The sequence below is a fragment of the Ranitomeya variabilis genome, chromosome 5, assembly GCF_051348905.1.
Source record: "Ranitomeya variabilis isolate aRanVar5 chromosome 5, aRanVar5.hap1, whole genome shotgun sequence".
In the NCBI taxonomy this organism is placed as follows: Eukaryota; Metazoa; Chordata; class Amphibia; order Anura; family Dendrobatidae; genus Ranitomeya; species Ranitomeya variabilis.
The window spans coordinates 265,018,548-265,045,424 of NC_135236.1; the positions used below are offsets into that span (position 1 = coordinate 265,018,548).

The window sequence follows — 26,877 nt, forward strand, 5'->3', positions numbered from 1 at the left end:
AAAAATGTGCAGCAGCCTGCACTACTTAAAACAAAAGGAAAATTTATTTTACGGTATGACGCAGTGAAGAACCCTGAGCTGGAGACAACCAGGCTATGGCTGCTCACAGACTACAGGGCGAGCTGCAGTCACACGGAGACCGTGCAGACAGCCGTAAACCGCACTGCAAGGCCCAAAAACCCTCCTCTACGTTATCCTATGTAGTGTTTTTCCACAAGTTAGCTGGAGACGGGTGGAAAGTCACTAATAGGAATTATTTGAAAAAATGTGCAGCAGCCTGCACTACTTCAAAAAACAAAAAACAAAAAAAAACAAAGAACAGTATGAGGCAATGAACCACCCTCCCTGAACTGAATACAACCAGCTATGGATGGCCTATGGCTGCACTCAGACTAGAGAGTGGGCTGCACTCACACACACACACACAGAGACCTTGCAGATCGCTGTGAAAACAGCGCTACAAGGCAAAAGCAAGGTGATTAGCAGGTGAACACAGCGGTTGCTAAATTAGCCTTGGAAAAGAACAATGAAGCAAATCGCTATCTCAAAACTGGCCCTCAGTCAGCAAACAGCGTCCTGTCACTAACTGAATTCACAGCAGAGTGAGCGCAAAATGGTGCCAGCGACTTTTAAACTGCATCATGACATCATTTCAGCAGCCAATCACAGCCTTGCCAGTAGTTTCATGCCCTCCATGATAAACAGGATGTGCCCACACTTGGAATCATTCTCATTGGCTGATTTCGTACAAATTTGTGCAGTTTGAATCCTGGGAACTTCCGATTCCGGTATCCGATACGCGGCAAGTATCGGATCTCGGTATCGGAATTCCGATACCGCTAAGTATCGGCCGATACCCGATACTTGCGGTATCGGAATGCTCAACACTAGCAGTGACTCTTCACAACATATTAATACCATATGAACTATTTATGTACAATTTATATGGTAATAATGTGCTATGAAAGCATCACTACCTCAAGCAATCTGAAGCGGTAGAGGCAGTATATGAGATCATGTGACCATTTGTGAATGCACATCTCTTCATAGGCAATGGGGTCACATGATCTTCTATGGCGACTTTTTATAGATGGATCACTGTCCATTCTGTCCTTCCTGGGCATGTGAATTGCGTGAAAATAGGACACATAAATTGTTTTTTATATTAAAATAACGTATATTGATGAAATGCTTGTTTTATGCACTGCTAGTTCTAGAATTAGAATAGATAAATAGTGGCCAACCATTTTAAAGGGACTGAGTAACCCTTTCTGTGCATGTGATGATATATATGAATAGTTGTTTGGCTTTACAATAGAACATAATAAAATCTAATCTCTTGTTACCTCTTACCTGCTTGTCCATTAATCTTATTGGTCTCCTATATGTTTTCCTTCTTTTCTATGTAGGAATGAGCGGACTCCTTCACAGAGATGGAAGATGTATGCATGGGATACGCATTTTAAGTTTCCAACCAGGATGATAGTTACAGCGGTTCTCTGCTGGATCTGCCTGTATAATGTATGTTACACACCAATTAAGCCTAAAGTCCCCCATACACATTTGATGACTGTCGGCTGAATGACGGTTTGACCAATTGTTGCTCGGCTGAGTGCTCCTGTGTTCTCTATGCGAGAGCCACTGCCAGACATACTGTATCTGACAGGACAACACAGGAAGGTCAAATGGATTGGCAGTCTGAAACTGGACATGATGGATCCTTAAAGGGGTTGTCCACTACTTGGACAACCCCTTATTGATTACAACATTCCCTCATGCAGGATAAAAACACTTTATACTCAACTCTGGTGCATTCGCCAAAACAGCCACTTTGGCGGCAGGTCTCTCATGACGTTATGTCACATAAGCCTTGCAGATAATCAGTGGCAGGACTAATAGGCCTCTTCATTCTCACTTTCTTCAGATGAAACTGACATAGGGAAGATGTGAGAGCTGCTGCTGCTCACTGGTGGCTTCTGGCTATCAGTTACGTCTGAAGGAAGTGAGAGAGAAGAGTCCTTTCAGCAGGTGCTGATTGGCTTGAACACATAATAACGTCATGAGAGCCCTGGGAGACTATGCCCCAACGGCAATAGAATGACACCAGAGCCGAGTATAAGGTGCTATTGTTTTATGTGTGGAAATATTGTAACTGAGGAAGGTTGACCAAGTAATGGACAAACCATTCACTGTAACTCTCCCAACAATCAATTGTCCAGGGTTCTCATGCACATTAGACTGTTGACTGAACTGTTGTATTTATTGGAGGTTTAGGACGGCTTTTTGAAGTCTAGCTATTGATAGGATGTCCATGTTTTACTATCTACACCTAATGCTTGTTTCAGTTTTTCCTTGTAGATTTATTTATTTCACCAAAAGTTGTGAACGGCCTGGACAGTTGGATACTGGAAAAAGTTAATCTCTCCTTTTCCAACCAAACCATATTCATGTTACTATTGTTAAAAGGTTAGATGCCAAACATTATTAAATGTAAGTCGGTTCAATAAGTGCTACTATTGGCATTGATTCTGTTCCTGTGTCTGTTTTTTTTTACAGATTGCTGGTTTTATTCGACCTTTCCTTCTGCCTTGACAAGTGTTATCTATGTCTTGCACGTGCTCTCAAGCTACAGGTATCATTGATCTCTTGTATTCACCAGCAATGATGATAGTTTATAAAAAAGCTAACAAGCAAACGTCTTTACAGTTTTGTAGTGATAATTTCAGTTGGTGCTGTGCTAAAGTTTAAGATAAAATAGATTATTTAGCATTTAAAAAATGTCCAAATTGCCAAGATGTATCTTTGGTATTGTAAAAACTATGTCGGGAAGTTGGTTCAGATTCTATTACTACTGCTCTTTTGCAGCATTTACTAAACTATTTTTTTGTTTTAGAAAAGAATTGAAGAAACTTTATAAAGGTGCCTCAGAGATTCCAAAAACTGGCCGCCCTGCTGTTGTCTTGGTAATGTTTTGTAATTAATGTCAGTAATCTCATTTATTACCATCTTGGGCTTCTGTAGAACATTGTTGCGTTGATCGTTGATGTTTTCCACCTTTTTCACCAGACTTACGCAACAAAACCAAAGTTGAGATAAGGGTCTAATACAAATGTGTTATTAACCCCTTCGTGACAGAGCCAATTTGACCGAGCCAATTTTTACAATCCTGACCAGTGTCACTTTAAGAGGTTATAACTCTGGAACGCTTTATCGGATCCCGCTGATTCTGAGATTGTTTTTTCGTGACATATTGTACTTCAAGTTAGTGGTAACATTTCTTCGATATTACTTGCGATTATTTATGAAAAAAATGGAAATATGGCGAAAATTTTTTAAATTTTGCAATTTTCAAACTTTGTATTTTTATGCCCTTAAATCAGAGAGATATGTCACAAAAAATAGTTAATAAATAACATTTCCCACATGTCTACTTTACATCAGCAGAATTTTGGAAACAATTTTTTTTTTTGTTAGGGAGTTATAAGGGTTAAAAGTTGACCAGCAATTTCTCATTTTTACAACACCATGTTTTTTTAGGGACCACATCACCTTTGAAGTCATTTTGAGGGGTCTATATGATAGAAAATAACCAAGTGTGACACCATTCTAAAAACTGCACCCCTCAAGCTGCTCAAAACCACATTCAAGAAGTTTATCAACCCTTTATGTACTTCACAGGAACTGAAACAATGTGAAAGAAAAAAATGAACATTTAACTTTTTTTTGCAAACATTTTACTTCAGAACCATTTTTTTTAATTTTCACAAGTGTAAAAACAGAAATTTAACCACAAATTTTGTTGTGCAATTTTTCCTGAGTATGCCGATACCCCATATGTGGAGGTAAACCACTGTTTGGGCGCACCACAGAGCTTGGAAGTGAAGGAGCACCGTTTGACTGTTTCAATGCAGAATTGGCTGGAATTGAGATCAGACGCCATGTCGCGTTTGGAGAGCCCCTAATGTGCCTAAACAGTGGAAACCCCCCACAAGTGACACCATTTTGGAAACTAGACCCCTTAAGGAACTTATCTAGATGTGTGGTGAGCACTTTGAACCCCCAAGTGCTTCACAGAAGTTTATAACGTAGAGCCGTGAAAATAAAAAATCACATTTTTTCTACAAAAATGATATTTTGCCCCCAAATTTTTATTTTCACAAGTTTAACAGGAGAAATTAGACCACAAAAGTTGTTGTGCAATTTCTCCTGAGTACGTCGATACCCCATATGTGGGGGTAAACCACTGTTTGGGCGCACCGCAGAGCTTGGAAGAGAAGGAGTGTCGTTTTACTTTTTCAATGTAGAATTGGCTGGAATTGAGATCGGACGCCATGTCACGTTTGGAGAGCCGCTGATGTGCCTAAACAGTGGAGACCCCCCACAAATGACACCTTTTTGGAAACTAGACCCCTTAAGGAACTTATCTAGATGTGTGGTGAGCACTTTAAACCCCCAGGTGCTTCACAGAAGTTTATAACGTAGAGCCGTGAAAATAAAAAAATCGCATTCTTTCTACAAAAATGATCTTTTTGCCTCCAAATTTTTATTTTACCAAGGGTAACAGGAGAAAATGGACCCCAGAAGTTGTTGTACAATTTGTCTTGAGTACGCCGACACCCCATATGTGGGGGTAAACCACTGTTTAGGCGCATGGCTGAGCTCGGAAGCAAAGGAGCGCCATTTGACTTTTCAATGCAAAATTGACTGGAATTGAGATCGGACGCCATGTCGCGTTTGGAGAGCCCCTGACGTGCCTAAACAGTAGAAACACCCCCAAAAGTGACCCCATTTTGGAAACTAGACCCCCCATGGAACTTATCTAGATGTGTAGTGAGAACTTTGAATGCCCAAGTGCATCACAGAAGTTTATAATGCAGAGTCGTGAAAATAAAAAATATATATTTTTTAACAATAAAGATTTTTTAGCCCCCAAGTTTTTATTTTCACAAGGGTAACAAGAGAAATTGGACCCCAAAAGTTGTTGTCCAATTTGTCCTGAGTATGCTGGTACCCCATATATGGGGGTAAACCACTGTTTGGGCGCACGGCAGAGCTCGGAAGGGAAGGAGCGCCATTTTGGAATGCAGACTTTGATAGAATTGTCTGCGGGCGTTATGTTGCGTTTGCAGACCCCTAATGTACTTAAACAGTAGAAACCCCCAACAAGTGACCCCATTTTGGAAAATAGACCCCCCAAGGAACTTATCTAGATATGTGGTGAGAACTTTGAATGCCCAAGTGCTTCACAGAAATTTATAATGCAGAGTAGTGAAAATAAAAGAATTTTTTTCCCACAAAAAAGATTTTTTTAGCCCCCAAATTTTTATTTTCACAAGGGTAACAAGAGAAATTGGACCCCAAAAGTTGTTGTCCAATTTGTCCTGAGTATGCTGGTACCCAATATGTGGGGGTAAACCACTGTTTGGGCGCACGGCAGAGCTCGGAAGGGAAGGAGCGCCATTTTGAAATGCAGGCTTTGATAGAATGGTCTGCGGGCGTTATGTTGCGTTTGCAGAGCCACTGATGTACCTAAACAGTAGAAACCCCCCACAAGTGACCCCATTTTGAAAACTAGACCCCCCAAGGAACTTATCTAGATATGTGGTGAGAACTTTGAATGCCCAAGTGCTTCACAGAAGTTTATAATGCAGAGTCGTGAAAATAAAAAATATTTTTTTTTTCCACAAAAAAGATTTTTTAGCCCCCAAGTTTTTATTTTCACAAGGGTAACAAGAGAAATTGGATGCCAATATTTGTTCTCCAATTTGTCCTGAGTATGCTGGTACCCCATATGTGGGGGTAAACCACTGTTTTGGCACATGGCAGAGCTCGGAAGAGAAGGAGCGCCATTTTGGAATTCAGACTTTGATAGAATTGTCTGTGGGTGTTATGTTGCATTTGCAGAGCCCCTGATGTACCTAAACAGTAGAAACCCCCCACAAGTGACCAAATTTTGGAAACTAGACCCCCTACGGAACTTATCTAGATATGTGGTGAGAACTTTGAATGCTCAAGTGCTTCACAGAAGTTTATAATGCAGAGTAGTGAAAATAAAAAAATATTTTTTTTCCACAAAAAAGATTTTTAGCCCCCAAGTTTTTATTTTCACAAGGGTAACAGGAGAAATTGGACCCCAAAAGTTGTTGTCCAATATATCCCGAGTACGCTGATGCCCCATATGTGGGGGTAAACCACTGTTTGGGCGCACGGCAGAGCTCAGAAGGGAGGGAGCACCATTTGACTTTTTTAGCGCAAAATTGGCTGTCGTGTTTGGAGACCCCCGGATGTACCTAAACAGTGGAAACCCCCAAATTATAACTCCAACCCTAACTCCAACACACCCCTAACCCTAATCTTAACCCGATCCATAATCCTAATCACAACCCTAACGATAATCACAACCCTAACCCCAAAACAGCCCTAATCATAACCCTAATCAAAACCCTAAATCCAACACACCCCTAGCCCTAATCCCAACCCTAATCCCAACCCTAACCCTAATCCCAACCCTAATCTCAAACGTAACCCTAATCCCAACCCTAATCCCAAACGTAACCCTAATCCCAACCCTAATCCAAACCCTAATCCCAACTCTAACCCTAACTTTAGCCCCAACCCTAACCCTAACTTTAGCCCCAACCCTAACCATAACTTTAGCCCCGTCGTCACAAAAAAAGTTCAATGTAACCTTTTTTTTGTACGTCGCGTCCGCCATTTCCGCGCATGCGTGGCCGTAAGTCTGCCCCCTCCTCCCAAGGACATAGACTGGGCAGCGGATGCGTTGAAAAACTGCATCTGCTGCCCACGTTGTGCACAATTTTCACAACGTGCGTCGGTACGTCGCATTGCGACCGCCCCGTACCGACGCAAGTGTGAAAGAAGCCTAAGGCTACTTTCACACTAGCGTCGTACTCGGTCCATTGCAGTGTGTCGGTCCGACGTACCGACGTTAGCGTTGTAAGCGCCACACAACGGGTGCAGCGGATGCTGTTTTTTCAACGCATCCGCTGCCCCATTGTGAGGTGCGGGGAGGCGGGGGCGGAGTTCCGGCCGCGCATGCACGGTCGGAAATGGCGGACACGTCGCACAAAAAAGTTACATGTAGCTTTTTTTTGTGCCGACGGTCCACCAAAGCACGACGCATCCGTCGCACGACGGATGCGACATGTGGCAATCTGTCGCAATGCGTCGCTAATGCAAGCCAATGGAGAAAAAACGCATCCTGCAAGCACTTTGCAGGATGCGTTTTTTCTCCAACGACGCATTGCGACGGAAGCCAAAAAACGCTAGTGTAAAAGTAGCCTAACCCTAACCCTAACCCTAGCCCTAACCCTAAATTTAGCCCCAACCCTAACCCTAACCCTAACCCTAACCCTAGCCCTAGCCCTAACTCTAACCCTAGCCCTAACCCTAACCCTAACCCTAGTTTTAGCCCTAACTCGTCTCTCCTGCCGGCCGGCAGATGGCAGCAGATGGCGGGCGCACTGCGCATGCGCCCGCCATAAGGAAAAAGCCGGCCGGCAGGAGGAGACAGAAGAGGACCCAGGGACACCGGGTGAGTATTATAGGGTCCCCGAATCCCCCTATTTCTCTGTCCTCTGATGTGCGATCACATCAGAGGACAGAGAATTACAGATCGCTTTTTTTTTTTTTTTTTTTGCGGTCGCCGGTAAACTGTTAATTACCGGCGATCGCAAAACAGGGGTCGGTGCAAACCGACCCCGATCATGTTCTTTGGGGTCTCTGGGGTACTGCGCGTGCACCCGCCATTTTTTCCCCGGAAAAAAGATGGCGGCGCCCATGGGGAGCCACGAGGAGCATCGGGGGAGATAGGTGAGTATTGGGGGGCTATCGGGGGCCATCGGGGACCCTATTTCTCTGTCCTCCGATGTGCGATCACATCGGAGGACAGAGAAATTAAAAGGCAAATCGCATTTTTTTTTTTTTTGTTGCGTCCGCCGGTAAACGGTTAATTACCGGCGATCGCAACTCGGGGGTCGGTAAAAACCCCCCGAATCATGTTCTCTGGGGTCTCGGCTACCCTCGGCAACCGAGACCCCAGAGAAAATCCGACTCTGGGGGGCGCTATTCACTTTTTCCACAGCGCCGATAATTAACGGCGCTGTGGTTTAAGTACCCTTAGCGGCCGCCGTTAAAAGGCGTATCGGCAATCGTTAAGGGGTTAAAAGAATGTTTCTGGAGAATGTTTGCACAAGCACACCTGGCTAACGTGTTTATTCTCTCTGAACATTCTCTCTGAACATGAAGTAATTCATCTAGTTTTGTGATAGCCAGCCCAACAGACAGACCAAAAGGTAGCTGCACTTGCTGACGAAGCCTATGACTGTTTGGCTTCTGCATATGGTTTGTTTAAGGTCTCAGCATCATTCAAAACTATTCCATGTCACAAATATCCACAGGTCAAAATAGGCCTGAGTTAGTACAAACAATAAAATGTCTTATACTGCCTCTGTACAGATCCCTAGTTAGACCGCACATGGATTACTGTGTACTGTTTTGGGCACCGGTGCTCAGGAAGGATATAATGGAACTAGAGCGAGTACAAAGGAGGGCAACAAAATTAATAAAGGGGATGGGGGAACTACAATACCCAGAGAGATTAGCAAAATTAGGATTATTTAGTCTAGAAAAAAGACGACTGAGGGGGCGATCTAATAACCATGGGCAGCACGGTGGCTCAGTGGTTAGCACTGCAGCCTTGAGGCTGGAGTCCTGGGTTTGTATGTTCTCCCCGTGTTTGTGTGAGTTTCCTCCTTTTACTCCGGTTTCCTCCCACATTCCAAAGACATACTGATAGGGAATTTAGATTGTGAGCCCCATTGGGGACAGTGATAATAATGCGTGCAAACTGTAAAGCGCTGCGGAATATGTTAGCGCTATATAAATATAAAGATTATTATTATTAAAGATTTATTATGTATAAATATATAAGGGGACAATACAAATATCTCTCCGAGGATCTGTTTATACCAAGGAAGGTGACGGGCACAAGGGGCCATTCTCTGCGCCTGGAGGAGAGAAGGTTTTTCCACTAACATAGAAGAGGATTCTTTACTGTTAGGGCAGTGAGAATCTAGAATTCCTTGCCTGAGGAGGTGGTGATGGCGAATTCAGTTGAGGGGTTCAAGAGAGGCCTGGATGTCTTCCTGTAGAGTAACAATATTGTATCTTACAGTGATTAGGATCTTTAGAAGGACGTAGATCTGGGGATTTATTCTGACAGAATATAGGCTGAACTGGATGGACAAATGTCATTTTTCAGCCTTACTAACTATGTTACTATGTTACTTTGTTACTATGTCTTATTCTATAGCACAATAAAAGCAACAATACCATATTACAAATAAAGGACAAAAGACACTTAGAATGTTGCAATCATTCAGAATAAATGGTCCAATATCACCAGCTTCACCTGATAAGATATTACTAAAACTGCTGTAGAATACCAATGGAGGGGCAAAGCTGGGATATAGTTGAGTATGTTGGAGTACCAAATGATGTCAATGTAGGTAAAGAAGACTTAAAATCAGTAATGTCAAAGCCAGGAACTTTAAAAGAATTGTAAAAAATACACAATATGGCAAAAGGTATCGGGACACCTATACACTATTTTCTAATATACTTGCATTAAAAATTCCCTACCTTTCCCTAACTACTATTTTATTTTCTATTTCCTATGTGCTGACAGTTCCTTTGAGTATCCCAGAATGCACTTGGAGTTTCAAACAAAGCGCCATTAGAGCAAGAGGCAGAGGCTGCTGTCATTTCCGCAGCCCCTGCCCTCTCCTGAAATGAAGCATCACCAGTGACGCTCATTTCAGGGGCTGTGTTCGTCCCTTCTGTGTCCCTCCTTCTGAGCTGTGCACTCTGCGATCTGCACAGTGACAGTATCCGCTCTGTTGTCAGCTCAGATCAGTAATACTTAGCCAGCAACAGAGCGGTGTCAGAATGCCCGACATGCGGGAGACCGGTATGTCACTTGCGAGGGCGGCTCTAGTCTCCTGCATGCCCGGTATTTTGACACCGCCCTGTTGCCGGCTGATTATTCCAGTGCTACTGAGTTTCCCAGCAGCACTGGAATTGTTAAATGAAGCATCATCACACAGGAAATAGGAAAAAACATAGAATAGCTGTTAGATTGTATAGTTAGGGAACAGTATGGAATTCATAGACTTTAAAATGGAGTTTGTATCCACTTCGCAGCTTTCTCTTTTCTGGGAAGACTTTTCACTACATTTTGGCGTGTGTATGTGGAAATTTTTGCCCATTGAGAGGTCAGACACTCATGTTGAACATGAGCTGGCTCACAGTCTCCATTTTAGTTAATTCCATAGGTGTTCGATGCAGTTGAGATTAGGGCCCTGGACTCCAGCCATATGAAGACGTATGATTAAATACTGCATAGAATATGTTTACATCATTCCAGAGCCCAGTGGTTGCGTACTTTACAACACTCAATCAGGTGCTTGGCATTGTGCTTGGCAATGTAAGGCTCTTATGACATTCTTTGGCCATGGACAGTGTAACACCCCAGTGGCATTGCTCTCCTCACGGGGAGAGTGATGTCACGCTTGGAATCGAGGAAGGATCTCTTTTATCAGGTAATCACAAGCATGCAACATGTTCATACTCCAGGCCAGAAAGGGGAGCTCTGATCCAGCTTGTGGGTGGCTCCCCTATATATATTCTGGTCTGGAGGGAAAGTTGAGTTCCGTTAGTGAGTGACAGACAGCAGACTGGAGCAGTCTGAGGCAGAGAGGGAAGAGAGAAGCCGTGCAGCCACGAGAGGTGCTTGCAGCACCTGGAAAGAGAGAAGAGAAAGCAGAACAGATTGTAGAGAACGTGTAGGGAAGTGAAGAGCAGGAGACTGAAGACCCGGGGAATAGCTGCGAATGAACTATCTCCTTACTGAGCGCAGACACCGGTAGCTGGAAGACCAGGGTTGTGCAGGACTCCAAGTCTCACAATAGAAACCGGCAGGACAGCTGGATTACAAGTCACCTGTCCGCCTGTGAAGACACAGTGGCACAGAGAGCCTGGGTCGTGATAGAGATCCTGTAAAAGGAGGACAGAGAGAAAACGTGAGGACCTTGTGAGAGGCCTAAGGCAGCAAGGGACTACACCGCAGTGCTAGAAGGAAGGCTTCTAACCCTACCTGGTAAGGGGGACTCCCAACTCGCTTTCAAGCTTGCCAGACCACACCTGCATCCATGATCTGGTACCCTGGACTGTGGCTGTCTGAATTACACAGTAAAAAGGTAAAGAGACTGCAACTATGTCCTTCGTTTCTTGCTACATCATTCACCATCTCTATCTATACACCAGGAGCCCTGGGGACCCAGCTTCACCTGTGGGAAGCCATACCATCCTTGCTGCCACAACATCACCCCAGAGGACCCCTGTAAGCAGCGTCGGTCACCGCTGACTGAGAACCACAGGTGGAGTCACGAACACAAACTTTATTCACATACTCCCTTTAAAGACCATCCCTTTTACTTGGGCGCCCAGGGCCACGGACTGGGTCACTGCTGTCGTGACCCATCCCTCTAAATACCGGACCCAGTACTGAGTACCCCATGGCCCTGGCGTCTCGAACAGGGTGGACCGACCCAGTAAATTGGGTCTTGTGCGCCTCAGAGACTTTGCTTTATTGAGAGACTATTGAATTGCTAATTGCCGCCAAAACTGCCACCATTACAGCAACATGTGGGGTGCAGGAGGAGAAGGGCGTGTTGTCATGGGCAGAGCCTGGAGAAACAGTGTGAGAGCTATGGCTGCCCCTCACCAATACTACTATGTGAGAGAAGTATGCCCATCAATGAGAGAGGTTCGCCTCCTGGTCTGGGATGGTGGTAAGAAGAGGAACTGCCCATGAAGCAACTGGAGGCTGTGTCCAGGTGGAAGGAGGCCATCATCGGGAGCCTTACCGAATGACCGCCAGCAACCTTATCCGGTCCTGAGCAGGACAGAAGATCCGGCTCACTGGAAGAGAAGGTAATGGGTATGACCCCGGCGGCGGAAGGCCCAACAACTAGGCCCGAGTCACCCCCACCACTGAACACACCCGACCAGGGTTTTGGGTCCCTTGGTGAAATGTCATTGTATGCCGAGGGTTCCCAGGCCTCAAGTCCCATAGCAACCCCTGCGCCAGATGACACCCTGGTGGGCCCCCTACCAACCCCGCCGATGCCAAGGCCTGGAGGAGCAGACCATCGACTGTACTGGGAGCGGGAAGACGGCAGCTTGGGTCAGATGAAAGCCCCGCTAATTCCAACCTGTAGGCCTCGGGTTAACTATACCAAACCCATGGTGTTTGAGGAGGGACCCATGGAGGAGGACATGATAGCACTCCAAGAGGAAATCCCCATTATATCATGGAGGGAGCACTGTAGACATCGGGAGACACAGGAGATACAGCAATTCCTGGCCTGGCAGGCATAAGAGGAAATAAAGAGTTTAAAATGACAGTGAGTATTGCAGAGAGAATTTTGTATATTTGTAGAAGAGCTAATGTTTTTGTACAGTATCGGAAGAAGTGCTACCAAAGATAGTATACCCGTAAGGGGTAATCGTTATTCAATAGTTAATATTTCATATTCGATGTCATAGAAAGTTATTTTCTACTTTGTAATAAAGTTTTTGTAACGTTTAAAGTCTAACTACCTCCCATAAAGGGAAGCCAGAGTTTATATCTGTTTAACCTGTTTCATGCATTTTCAAAATTTTTGTATGTCTTTATCTAACCTGTTATTGTTGTTTTCCTTTTCCCAGTCCGGGAGTACTGAATTTAATGGGAGGGGAGTGTAACACCCCAGTTTCCTGGTTTTTACAGTGGCATTGCTCTCCTCATGGGGAGAGTGATGTCACGCTTGGAAGAATCTCTTTTATCAGGTAATCACAAGCCTGCAACATGTTCATACTCCAGACCCGAAGGGGGAGCTCTGATCCAGCTTGTGGGTGGCTCCCCTATATATATTCTAGTCTGGAGGGAAAGTTGAGTTCACTTAGTGAGTGCCAGACAGCAGACAGGAGCAGTCTCAGGCAGAGAGGGAAGAGAGGATCCGTGCAGCCACAAGAGGTGCTGCAGCTCCTGGAAAGAGAGAAGAGAAAGCAAAACAGATTGTAGAGAGTGTATAGTGGAAATGAAGCACAGGAGATTGAAGACCTGGGGGGATAGCTGCGACTGAACTATCTCCCTACTGAGTGCAGACACCGGAAGCCGGAAGACCACGTCTCACAGCAGAAATCGGCAGGACAGCTGGATTACAAGTCACCTGCCCGTGCTTACACCTGAAGACACAGTGGCACAGAGAGCCCGGGTGGTGATAGAAATCCTGTAAAAATGCTCGAGCCACTTGTCATACGGGTTAGTGTCCTACCTGCAAGGACGACAGAGAGAAAGCGTGAGGACCTTGTGAGAGGCCTAAGGCAGCAAGGGACTACACCACAGTGCTAGAGGGAAGGTTTCTAACCCCACCTGGTAAGGGGGGGGGGACTCCTAACTCGCTTCCAAGCCGGCCAAACCACACCTGCATCTGTGATCTGGTATCCTGGACTGTGGCTGCCTGAATTCAACAGTAAAAAGGTAAAGAAACTGCATCCCTGTGTCCTCTGTTTTTGCTACATCATTCACCATCTCTATCTATACACCGGGAGCCCTGGGGACCCAGCTTCATCTGTGCTAAGCCATACCATCCCTGCTGCCACAACATCACCCCCGAGGACCCCTTTAAGCAGCGTCAGTCTCCTCTGACCAAGAACCACAGGTGGCATCACGAACACAAGCTTTATTCACATAATCCATTTAAAGACCGTCCCTTTTACTTGGGTTCCCAAGGCCATGGACCGGGTCACCACCGCCGTGACACATCCTTTTAAGCACCGGACACAGTACCGAGTACCCCACGCCCCTGGCGGGCGTTCCAGACAGCACTTTGTTTTTATGCTGATATTAATGCCAGACGATGTTTGGAATTCTGCAGTTATTGAGTCAGCAGAATGTTGGTGACGTTTTTGCACCTCAGCACTTGGTGACCCGACTTTGTAGCTTTACGTCTTCTGCCACTTTATGGCTGAGATGTTTTATTCCTAAAGATTTCCACATTTCAATGATAATGATACCACTCACAGTTGATTGTGGACTAATTTGGAGGGAAGAAATTTCCCGAACTGACTTGTTACAATGGTGGCATTTTATTACAGGACCACACTTCCATTAATTAATTAATCTCTTTTGAACAATCTTTCTTTCACAAATGTTTCAAAAGCAGAATGCATGGTGAGGGACTGGATTTAGTGCCAATAGGAAAATCCTCCAGCCGTATGCCCAAGTAAAAAAAACAAACTTTTATTCCAAAAGGATTAACGGACAAATTGACATCTCCAAGTAAATTCAACAATGTATTGAGATCCTACGCGTCTCAAACTGTAAACTAGTCCTTAGTCATGGAGTAAAGATTGGTTTACAGTTTGAAGCGCATAGGATCTCAATACATTGTTGAATGTACTTGGAGATGTCAATTTGTCTTTTAATCCTTTTGGAGTAAAAGTCATTTTTTTCACTGGACATACAGCTGGAGGATTTAACTATTGATTTCACAAAGTGCCTAGGCTGCAGGAGTGGCTTCCGCCTGTGCCAGTGATCACAGTGTTTTCAGCAGGGGTGAGCGGCTTTTCCTCCACTATCACTGGATTTTATACACTTGTGATAATGGAACTGAATAAAAAAATCTTAAGAGGTGTATCTCAATATTTTTCTCCATACAGTGTGTGTCATGGAAATGATCTCCATTAGTTACTTTTTACATCCAAGTCTGAATCCTCGCAAACGACCTCTACCACTAGGGGGTGCTGTACTTGCATTGTCAATTGGAGGATTTAAGCCCCCGTCTCACATAGCGAGATCGCTAGCGAGATCGCTGCTGAGTCACAAGTTTTGTGACGCAACAGCGACCTCAGTAGCGATCTCGCTATGTGTGACACGTACCAGCGATCAGGCCCCTGCTGTGAGATCGCTGGTTGTGTCGGAATGGCCTGGACCTTTTTTTGGTCGTTGAGGTCCCGCTGACATCGCTGAATCGGTGTGTGTGACACCGATCCAGCGATGTCTTCACTGGTAACCAAGGTAAACATCGGGTTACTAAGCGCAGGGCCGCGCTTAGTAACCCGATGTTTACCCTGGTTACCAAAAAAAAACAAACACTACATACTCACCATCTGATGTCCGTCAGGTCCCTTGCCGCCTGCTTCCTGCTCTGACTGTCTGCCGGCCGTACAGTGAGAGCACAGCACAGCGGTGACGTCACTGCTGTGCTGTGCTCTCACTGTACGGCTGGCAGACAGTCAGAGCAGGAAGCAGACGGCAAGGGACCTGACGGACATCAGATGGTGAGTATGTAGTGTTTGGTTTTTTTTGGTAACTAGGGTAAACATCGGGTTACTAAGCGCGGCCCTGCGCTTTGTAACCCGATGTTTACCCTGGTTACCCGGGTGCTGCAGGGGGACTTCGGCATCGTTGAAGACAGTTTCAACGATGCCGAAGTCGTTCCCCTGATCGTTGGTCGCAGGCGAGAGCTGTCTGTGTGACAGCTCCCCAGCGACCACACAACGACTTACCAACGATCACGGCCAGGTCGTATCGCTGGTCGTGATCGTTGGTAAATCGCTATGTGAGACGGGGCCTTTAGACACAGTCTGTTTTACATTATTCTGACTGGGACTTGATGTCCCTTCCAGACATAATGTCTATGTCCTGCTGCTGATTATCTGTCATAATTTGTACAGTAGATTGTGAGCCCTCGCGAGCAGGGTCCTCTCTCCTCCTGTACCAGTTGAGACTTGTATTGTTCAAGATTATTGTACCTGTTTTTATTATGTATACCCCTCCTCCCATGTAAAGCGCCATGGAATAAATGGCCCTATAATAATAAATAATAATAATAATAATAAGCTCTCTGCTATGAGCTTTGGACAGGACCACTCCCTATTTACACCTACAGCAGCTAGAGATCCCCAAACACATTAAAATGTCTGTCAGCCGAGCAATGCTTACGTCAACCATTCGGCCGAGCGCTCTTGTGTTCTTATGAGAAAGTTGCCGACAGATGTCTCTACCAGAGGCTTATCTACTGGAGAACAAAACGACTGGCAATCCGAAATCGAGCATGCCTGACCAACATCTCCCCTGACAATCAGTTGTCTGGCGCTTCCATACACATTGGGCTAAGTTCCCATGAGCGTATTAAAAATTGTTAATCCGTATACAATCCGTTTTTCTCACAGCAGCAGTTATTAATAAGACCATTTATAGTTTCTTATGTTATAGAATTGCAATGTATCTATAAAAGACATGTATGCTATATGGCGGCTTTGTACAGCATCTGAATTTTTTTGCCCACCTATATGCTTGACTGGGTGAGTGTCATCCAATACACAGAAGAAACCAGTGAATGCTGCAATATTTTTATCCCACTTCTGACAATATTTTTTCACATGCAGATTCTGCACCGCTGCCTTGAATAATATTGGTCCTAGTGCTGTCTGTTTTTTCACGGACAGCACGCAGTCCAAAAATATGGCAGTGTGAACTAAGCCTGAGGCCACGTTCATACGTTCAGTATTTTGCATCAGTATTTATAAGCCAAAACCAGGAGTGGGTGATAAATTCAGAAGTGGTGACGTGTTTCTATTATACTTTTCCTCTGACTGACCCCCTCCTGGGTTTGGCTTATAAATACTGATGTAAAATACTGACCAAGTACTGAACATGTGAACGTGGCCTTATAGTGTTACCATAACCTTTTCATATCAGTGCGGGCGTGAGGCCGATATTACTAGTTCGCTTCATCGCCCTTTTTTAGTGCACAGTGTACCCTGTAACTGAAGTGCTTGAATACCTTAAATTTGCTTATTGCATATACAGTTGTGGCCAAAAGTACTGACACCCCTGCAATTCTGTCAGATAATACTCAGTTTCTTCCTGAAAATGATTGCAATCACAAATTCTTTGGTATTATTATCTTCATTTAATTTGCCTTAAATGAAAAAACACAAAAGAGAATGAAGCAAAAAGCAAAACATTGATCATTTCACACAAAACTCCGAAAATGGGCCAGACAAAAGTATTGGCACCCTCAGTCTAATACTTGGTTGCACAACCTTTAGCCAAAATAACTGAAACCAACCGCTTCCGGTAACCATCAATGAGTTTCTTATAATGCCCTGCTGGAATTTTAGACCATTCTTCTTTGGCAAACTGCTCCAGGTCCCTGATATTTGAAGGGGGCCTTCTCCAAACTGCCACTTTTAGATCTCTCCACAGGTGTTCTATGGGATTCAGGTCTGGACTCATTGCTGGCCACCTTAGAAGTCTCCAGTGCTTTATCTCAAACCATTTTCTAGTGCTTTTTGAAGTGTGTTTTGGGTCATTGTCCTGCTGGAAGACCCATGACCTCTGAGGGAGACCCAGCTTTCTCACACTGGGCCCTACATTATGCTGCAAAATTTGTTGGTAGTCCTCAGACTTCATAATGCCATGCACACGGTCAAGCAGTCCAGTGCCAGAGGCAGCAAAGCAACCCCAAAACATCAGGGAACCTCCACCATGTTTGATTGTAGGGACCGTGTTCTTTTCTTTGAATGCCTCTTTTTTTCTCCTGTAAACTCTATGTTGATGCCTTGGCCCCAAATGCTCTACTTTTGTCTCATCTGACCAGAGAACATTTTTCCAAAACTTTTTAGGCTTTTACAGGTAAGTTTTGGCAAACTCCAGCCTGGCTTTTTTATGTCTCGGGGTAAGAAGTGGGGTCTTCCTGGGTCTCCTACCATACAGTCCATTTTCATTCAGACGCCGACAGATAGTACGGGTTGACACTGTTGTACCCTCGGACTGCAGTGCAGCTTGAACTTGTTTGGATGTTAGTCGAGGTTCTTTATCCAACATCTGCACAATCTTGCATTGAAATCTCTTGTCAATTTTTATTTTCCGTCCACATCTAGGGAGGTTAGCCACAGTGCCATGGGCTTTAAACTTCTTGATGACACTGCGCACGGTAGACACAGGAACATTCAGGTCTTTGGAGATGGACTTGTAGCCTTGAGATTGCTCGTGCTTCCTCACAATTTAGTTTCTCAAGTCCTCAGACAGTTCTTTGGTCTTCTTTCTTTTCTCCATGCTCAATGTGGTACACACAAGGACACAGGACAGAGGTTGAGTCAACTTTAATCCATGTCAACTGGCTGCAAGTATGATTTAGTTATTGCCAACAGCTGTTAGGAGCCACAGGCAAGTTACAGGTGCTGGTAATTACACAAATTAGAGAAGCATCACATGATTTTTCGAACAGTGTCAATACTTTTGTCCACCCCCTTTTTTATGTTTGGTGTGGAATTATATCCAATTTGGCTTTAGGACAATTCTTTTTGTGTTTCTTCATTTAAGACAAATTAAATGAAGATAATAATAACAACAAAGAATTTTTGTTTGCAATCATTTTCAGGAAGAAACTGAGTATTATCTGACAGAATTGCAGGGGTGTCAATACTTTTGGCCACAACTGTAATAGCATAAGAACTTGTTTCTCAATATATTATATACTCTGCTTACGTTTCAGGCAGACAGTATCCGATATGCTGGAAATCAAATTGCATACTTGCTGTGGGGTAGGTAAAAAAAAATATCCTCTTATTGTCGATTATAGAACGTATAAGTTACTAAGCAATTTTCTAGTTGCGCGCCATCTACAGAATTGCAATATTTCATGTCTCTTCTTTGTGTTTCTATAGGATACTTTCTACTGCACATCATGTTCTTCATGTTAAGTCTGATAATAACATTTTGGATTATCGTCCCAATCAAAGAAGGAAAAGGAATGTTGATTCTTCAGATCTTTGGTTATACAGTGTAAGAATAATGTAGACATTTTACATTGATTCTTTATAGTGAAGTCAAATACTATGTGTGACACCTCTCAGAAGCAGGATTCCTATCAAGCTAATTTTGTCATATAGTACAGTGCTTTGAAAAAGTATTCAATTCCCATGAAGTTTTCTACATTTTTTCACTTTACACCAACAAACTTAAATGTATTTTATTGGGATGTTTTGTGATATGCCAACACAAGTAACAAGTATATGTGAAGTGTAGAAAATATGATGCATGGTTTTCACAATATTTAAGAAATATAAATCTGAAAAATGTGACTTACAAAACATTTCTGCATATTGAAATAGTTGTATGGCTGCATAAATTCTCTTACTCCAATAAAATCTGCGCTAGATATCTCATGACGGCCACATTTCTACAAAAAAGAAAGGATCATTTTTAATGGTGAACTAGCAGATATACAGCCATACTACTACTTCCATATGTAAAAAGGTGCTGTTGACAGGTTCCCTTTCATACCTTCTCAAAATAGAATGGCCTCCATCAAAAACACTCCTCAGGGCATATATATTGCAACATATACAAAAATTATCAAATGATCACAAGTTAAAGGGAACCTGTCACCCCCAAAATCGAAGATGAGGTAAGCCCAACAGCATCAGGGGCTTATCTACAGCATTCTGTAATGCTGTAGATAAGCCCCGATGTAACCTGAAAGATGAGAAAAAGAGGTTAGATTATACTCACTCAGGAGCGGTCCCGCTGCGATTCAAGTCCAATGGGCGTCGCGGCCAGGTCTGGGGCCTCCCATCTTCATAGGATGACATCCTCTTCTTGTCTTCACGCTGCGACTCCGGCGCAGGCGTACTTTGTCTGCCCTTTTGAGGGCAGAGCAAAGCACTGCAGTGCGCAGGTGCCGGGCCTCTCTGACCTTTCCTGGCACCTGCGCACTGCAGTACTTTGCTCTGCCCTCAACAGGGCAGAGAATTACGCCGGAGCCGGAGCCAAGGCAGGAAGACAAGAAGAGGACGTCATTGTAAGAAGATGGGAGGCCCCGGACCAGACCGCGATGCCCATCGGACCGGGACTGCCCCTGGGTGAGTATAATCTAACCTCTTTTTCTCATCTTTCAGGATACATCAGGGGCTTATCTACAGCATTACAGAATGCTGTAGATAAGCCCCTGATGCTGGTGGCCTTAGCTCATCTTCAATTTTGGGGGTGACAGGTTCCCTTTAAAATCCTCCAAACCCTTTAACTTTTCCTGTCACTGGACTCATTGATCGGGTTAAGATGGCAGCAGTTTATTTTATTTTTTTTCTTTGCACCACTTCCGTGTGTGTGTCACTGATCATCAACCATGCTCAATTTATGGTCAGAACTTTTCTTTTTTCCTACTACTTTTTGATGTTTCCTCTCACACCACTTTGGTGTGTGTGTCGTGCTACTTATCGGTATCGCTACTTATCGGTAACAACATTCAATTTTTGTCACAAATTTTTGGATTTGGTCAAATAGAAACTTTGGTGGAGTCAATCTCTCTTATTAAGTCCTCCAGCCTTATAGTACTATGCAGAAAGATAAAGTGTGGTACAAGAAGCTGGCCGTGCACATCTTACAGATGGAAATGTATAATGCTTACATTCTATCACGATGTGCAGACCAGACAGACACATGCCTCCAGTGTCAGGAGGTAGTGATCAAAGCCTTAGGCTATGTTCACACGGTGCGGTTTTTGCTGCGGATCCACAGCGGAATTGCAGCTGCGGATCCGCAGACGTTTTCCATGCAGGGTACAGTACAATGTTACCCTATGGAAAACAAAATCCGCTGTGCCCATGATCCTTTTTTCCGCTCGAAAATCCGCGCTGATTTTCTGTGGAAAAAAAGAAGTAGCATGTCAATTCTTTCTGCGGATTCCGCAGCGGGTTTCCACCTGCCCCAATAGGAAAGTGCAGTTGGAAACCCGCAGTGGAATCCACAGTAGAAACAGGACCAAAACCCGCAGTGGAAAACCACCGCGGATTTGCACTGCGGGTTCACCAAATCAGGACCTGAAAAATCCGCAGCAAAAAAAGGATCGTGTGAACAAGCCCTTAATATTTGGATATCAGGAAGAGGAAGAGTCCAGTACTTCGGGAATTGAAAGCGCCGGTATTGTACCAGGGTAACATTTCCCAGAGATGGTCCATCAAACTGCAAGGAGAGGAAAGTTGCAAACAAAGTGCAAAGTGTGTAACAAACAAGAAGAACAAAGAAGGGCTCCTGCCCTGAAAAACTTGGCCTGCGCATAAAGACTGTTTTAAAGTTTAAAACACATCCATGACTAACTAAATGTATTTCTGATTTACTGAGGTTTAAGGGGTAAGGTTTCTCCTTGTGGAGAGTGACATACCAGCTCTGGCTTGTCAAGGTAAGGAGGCTTATTTGCCGTACAATGCTCCTCTGGGAAATGTAATATGCAAATTGCCTCTTCAGAGAAAAAGAGGACTTGAACTCTATAGCGCCACCTGTTGGAAGTAGCGATCCTACAAGTCACAATCAACCCTTTAACAAGTCTTGCGATATGACTTAGGATAAAAGCCAAATCAGTATCTCAATTCGCAGACACAGTGTTTCGGGCTGTTGGCCCTCGTCAGTGTGAAGCGTGAGAACTGATTTGGCTAGGTGAGAGGCTCTGGACTGACATCTAAGGGGTAACGTTTCTCCTTGTGGAGAGTGACATATCAGCTCTGGCTTGTCAAGGTAAGGAGGCTTATTCGCCGTGCAATGATCCTCTGGGAAATTTAATGTGCAAATTGCCTCTTCAGAGAAAAAGAGGACTTAACTCTATAGCGCCACCTGTTGGAAGTAGCCATCCTACAAGTCACAATCAACCCTTTAACGAGTCTTGCAATATGACTTAGGATAAAAGCCAAATCAGTATCCAATTCGCAGACGAGGGCCAACAGCCCGAAACACCGTGTCTGCGAATTGAGATACTGATTTGGCTTTTATCCTAAGTCATATTGCACAACTCGTTAAAGGGTTGATTGTGACTTGTAGGATCGCTGCTTCCAACAGGTGGCGCTATAGAGTTCAAGTCCTCTTTTTCTCTGAAGAGGCAATTTGCATATTTCTGATTTGCTCTTATTTATTGCACTACTTGATGTACTCTGCACAATTTATATATGTCAATCATGATGTTACCTACACAGATCACATATGCCAACCCTGCACAATTTACTTATGCCACAAAATTATAAATTTACAAACCAGGAAAACCCTCAATAAAACTATATCTCTATTTTTTATTTTTTTAACCAATTAAATTAAAAAAAACTATGCAAATTTGTTATCCCCATAATCGCACTGACATTGAAAATCATGTTACTGCACAATTAACACTGTAAAACAAAGTCAAAATATCGTTTTTTTCACTATTTCAATGCTCTTAATATTTGTTTTCCATGTTTCATTACCTAGTGTGGGAAAGTGAATGGTGTCATTCAAAACTACAACTTTGTAAGGATAAAACAATCACTCGTTAGAGATAAAAACATAATCTTTATTAAATTACAAAAATACAATTCACCGTCTGTGTAACCAGAAACTGACTAGGAATTACAAAACAAACAAAAATCCCAAAGTCTCAATGATAAAGGTATGGTGAGGTGGCAATCCACCTTATCCCACAAAAACTAATGTTATTTAGTTGGCTACAGAGGGTGAATTGTATTTTTGTAATTTAATAGAGATTGTGTTTTTATCTCTAATGAGTGATATTCTTATTGGAGGGATAATAGTAATTTTTTTCAGTGAGTTAAAACAATCACTCAGACAGCTTTGGTGATCGAAAAATTAAAAAGTTATGGCTCTGAGAAGGAGGGGGAGAAAAATGAAAGTGCAAAAACAAATTGTAAGTGGCAGGAAGGGGTTGAAGGAGACTATAATGTATAATCTTTGAGAAAAGTCTGTGTAGCGCCATTTAGTGTATGCGAATGATATCTCATGATACGATATACAATGTTTAGATTCTCAGGATCCAGTTAGGGTATGAACACATGGAGCATCTTTGAGGTTAAGTGGAACCCGCTTCAAGAAAGTGCTCCTTTTTTAAGACATTTTTGGAAATGTTTTTCGTTTCCTGAAGCAGTTTTTGAGGATGTATTTTTTTTCGCTTTCTGATTTCACAGTGCCTATCTTGGAGCAAATGTTATCAGTCGTGGCTTCAAATAAGTGACATGCACTTTTTTTTCCCACTAGATGATTTTCAAAACCTGATGCTGATAAAAACACTTAAAGGGACTTTCCCATGAACAAAAGTAAAAGTTCATGTTAATCAATAGATCTTGAAATAATGATAACTTCCACAATTGGATGTGTTTAAATAAATTTTAACACCATTTCTAACTACACCTGCCCGTTGAGCCCGATGCCGATCTCTGCTGGCACAGATCGGTCACTGACCGCTCCTGCCGGCGATTCAGCAGCTTCCGGTGACACCACATTAATAGAGAGGCTGCTTCTCTTTCACTCTGTTCTGTTGATATCAAGTGACTGCTGGCATCATGCTGTTTCACAGCCGACTCCCCATTGCATAACCATGGAAAACCGGCTGTCAATTGGCATGACATTTGTAGTCATGCCCCATCGACAGAGCAGCCTGGAAGAACAGCTGAATCGGTGGGCAACATGTAATTGCCCTAGTCCACCAAGACCACCAAAATGTATGTATAGTAACCTTTACTTGCATTCTAACAAACCCCTTCTTGTGGCTAAGTGATTGCTGAGTAAAATTAACTTTGAAGATGCTCTCATGCTATGCAAATTAGTGAATGACTGGTCAGGATGGCTAGCATTAGCCCGGACTATTCGTTTCTCTAATAATGTGGTTGTGAGCGATATGATTTACCAGAGTGACGTTACTGACAACTCTTCGCAAAGATAGCACATGCACGTCTTGTTCTTACTAACTGTGAATTCACAGTGAAGCTGGGTGTCCCCGGTGTAACAGGCCACAATATAGCCCGAGCCCAGACTATACCCGGGGTTAAAGTGGTCTAAGCTTGATTGTACCCCAGGTATATTATGGTCTAGGTCAATATATACTCCGGGGTATAAATTGGCCTAGGCTATTTCATACACCCTCATAGTAGACTACACCCCCCTTGATATCAACAGCGTTGAATGATATACACAATAATTATTTACATCTTTATTAAGGGTTCAAGTTTGTCAGGTAAGTTATGTGCGAAGATAACTGACTGAAATCTTAAAGTTCTATACACACAGACTTTTATTCTTGAACCAGAAAAACTCCAATCAGTAAAAATATTAGACTTCCACAAAGATATAAGGAGGTAAAGACTCCTACCACACTTCTCAGTAGTTACACATTAAAAGCAGCTGTGTGTCTGAGTATGATAGAAAGAGATCTGCACACTTTCTACCAATCAGAGACAGGGTGAGAAAATCAGTGAAGTGATAAGATCAATTTACAACTGCATTCTAAGGGTACCGTCACACAGTACCATTTTGATCGCTACGACGGCACGATCCGTGACGTCGCAGCGATCGTATGAATATCGCTCCAGCGTCGTAGACTGCGGTCACACGTTGCAATCACGGCGCTGGAGCGATGCCGAAGTCCCCGGTAACCAGGGTAAACATCGGGTAACTAAGCGCAGGGCCGCGCTTAGTAACCCGATGTTTACCCTGGTTACCAGCGTAAACGTAAAAAAACAAACCGTACATACTCACCCGTCGGTGTCCTTCAGGTCCCTTGCCGTCTGCTTCCTGCTCTGAGTGCAGCCGTACAGTGAGAGCAGAGCGCAGCACCGCTGTGATCTGCTCTCACTTTCCGGCCGGCACTCAGAGCAGGAAGCAGACGGCAAGGGACCTGAAGGACACCGACGGGTGAGTATGTACGGTTTGTTTTTTTAACGTTTACGCTGGTAACCAGGGTAAACATCGGGTTACTAAGCGCGGCCCTGCGCTTAGTTACCCGATGTTTACCCTGGTTACAAGCGAAGACATCGCTGGATCGCTGTCACACACAACGATCCAGCAATGTCAGCGGGTGATCAAGCGACAAAAGAAAGTTCCAAACGATGTGCTACGACGTACGATTCTCAGCAGGGTGTCTGATCGCAGTAGCGTGTCAGACACAGCGATATCGTAACGATATCGCTAGAACGTCACGAATCGTACCGTCGTAGCGATGGAAATTTCAATGTGTGACGGTACCCTAAGGTAAAAGCACTTATCTTTCTGGACAACAATATAATCTTAGATGTAATGACCAGTCGCATTGAATTGTGAGTTCAACTTTCATCATGTGATTAATAACACAAATACCTTCTCACTATGTGGAAGTCAGTTTAACGCTATTAAACAATGGCATCTAAAAGCTACAGTTAGGTCCATATATATTTGGACAGATACAACATTTTTCTATTTTTGGTTATAGACATTACCACAATGAATTCTAAACAAAACAATTCAGGTGCAGTTGAAGTTCATACTTTCAGCTTTGATTTGAAGGTATCCACATTAAAATTGGATGAAGGGTTTAGGAGTTTCAGCTCCTTAACATGTGCCACCCTGTTTTTAAAGGGACCAAAAGTAATTGGACAATTGACTCCAAGGCCATTTCATGGACAGGTGTGGGCAATCCCTTCGTTATGTCATTCTCAATTAAGCAGATAAAAGGCCTGGAGTTGATTTGAGGTGTGGTGCTTGCATTTGGAAGGTTTTGCTGTGAAGTAAACATGCAGTCAAAGGAGCTCTCCATGCAGGTGAAACAAGCCATCCTTAAGCTGCAAAAGCAGAAAAAACCCATCCGAGAAATTGCTACAATATTAGGAATGGCAAAATCTACAGTTTGGTACATCCTAAGAAAGAAAGAAAGCACTGGTGAACTCATCAATGCAAAAAGACCTGGGCGCCATGGAAGACAACAGTATCAATATCCAAATCATACCATAAAGAGAAGACTGCATGAAAGTAAATACAGAGGGTTCACTGCACGGTGCAGGCCACTCATAAGCATCAAGAATAAAAAGGCTAGACTGGACTTTGCTAAAAAACATCTAAAAAAGCCAGCACAGTTCTGGAAGAACATTCTTTGGACAGATGAAACCAAGATCAACCTCTACCAGAATGATGGAAAGAGAAAGGTATGGCTAAGGTGTGGTACAGCTCATGATCCAAAGCATACCACATCATCTGTAAAACATGGCGGAGGCAGTGTGATGGCTTGGGCATGCATGTCTGTCAGTGGCACTGGGTCACTAGTATTTATTGATGATGTGACACAGGACAGAAGCAGTCGAATGAATTCTGAGGTATTCAGAGCCATACTGTGCGCTCAGATCCAGCCAAATGCAGCAAAACTGATTGGTCATCGTTTCATACTACACATGGACAATGAACCAAAACATAAAGCCAAAGCAACCCAGGAGTTTATTAACCCCTCTGTGACCTTAGACGTACTATCCCGTTGTGGTGACCTGGGCCTATCTGACCCTCGATGGGATAGTACGTCATAGCCGATCGGCCGCGCTCACGGGGGAAGCGCGGCCGATCGCGGCCGGGTCTCAGCTGACTATCGCAGCTGACATCCGGCACTATGTGCCAGGAGCGGTCACGGACCGCCCCCGGCACATTAACCCCCGGCACACCGCGATCAAACATGATCACGGTGTGCCGGCGGTACAGGAAAGCATCGCGCAGGGAGGGGGCTCCCTGCGTGCTTCCCTGAGACCCCCGGAGCAACGCGATGTGATCGCGTTGCTCCGAGGGTCTCCTAGCTCCTTCCTCGCTGCAGGTCCCGGATCGAAGATGGCCGCGGCATCCGGGTCCTGCAGGGAGGGAAGTGGCTTACTGAGTGCCTGCTCAGAGCAGGCGCTGGTAAGCCTGCAGTGCTCTAAGTAAGAACGTGGAACAGTATAAATGCCTCCCGCAAAATAAATTCATGAATAGCTGGTTTT

At 44.0% G+C, this 26,877-nt stretch overlaps 1 protein-coding gene across 1 annotated transcript in view; it reads left to right on the forward strand.

Annotated features, from left to right (window-relative positions):
* The window catches only part of LOC143773599 (stimulated by retinoic acid gene 6 protein-like), a 184,819-nt gene that overhangs the window by 91,270 nt on the left and 66,672 nt on the right, over positions 1-26,877 (forward strand). Inside the window, exons 9-14 of the mRNA XM_077260998.1 lie at positions 1,410-1,521; positions 2,346-2,466; positions 2,557-2,632; positions 2,894-2,963; positions 18,633-18,681; positions 18,805-18,922. Coding sequence (XP_077117113.1) covers positions 1,410-1,521; positions 2,346-2,466; positions 2,557-2,632; positions 2,894-2,963; positions 18,633-18,681; positions 18,805-18,922 — 546 coding nt within the window. The remainder of the gene's footprint in view (positions 1-1,409; positions 1,522-2,345; positions 2,467-2,556; positions 2,633-2,893; positions 2,964-18,632; positions 18,682-18,804; positions 18,923-26,877) is intronic.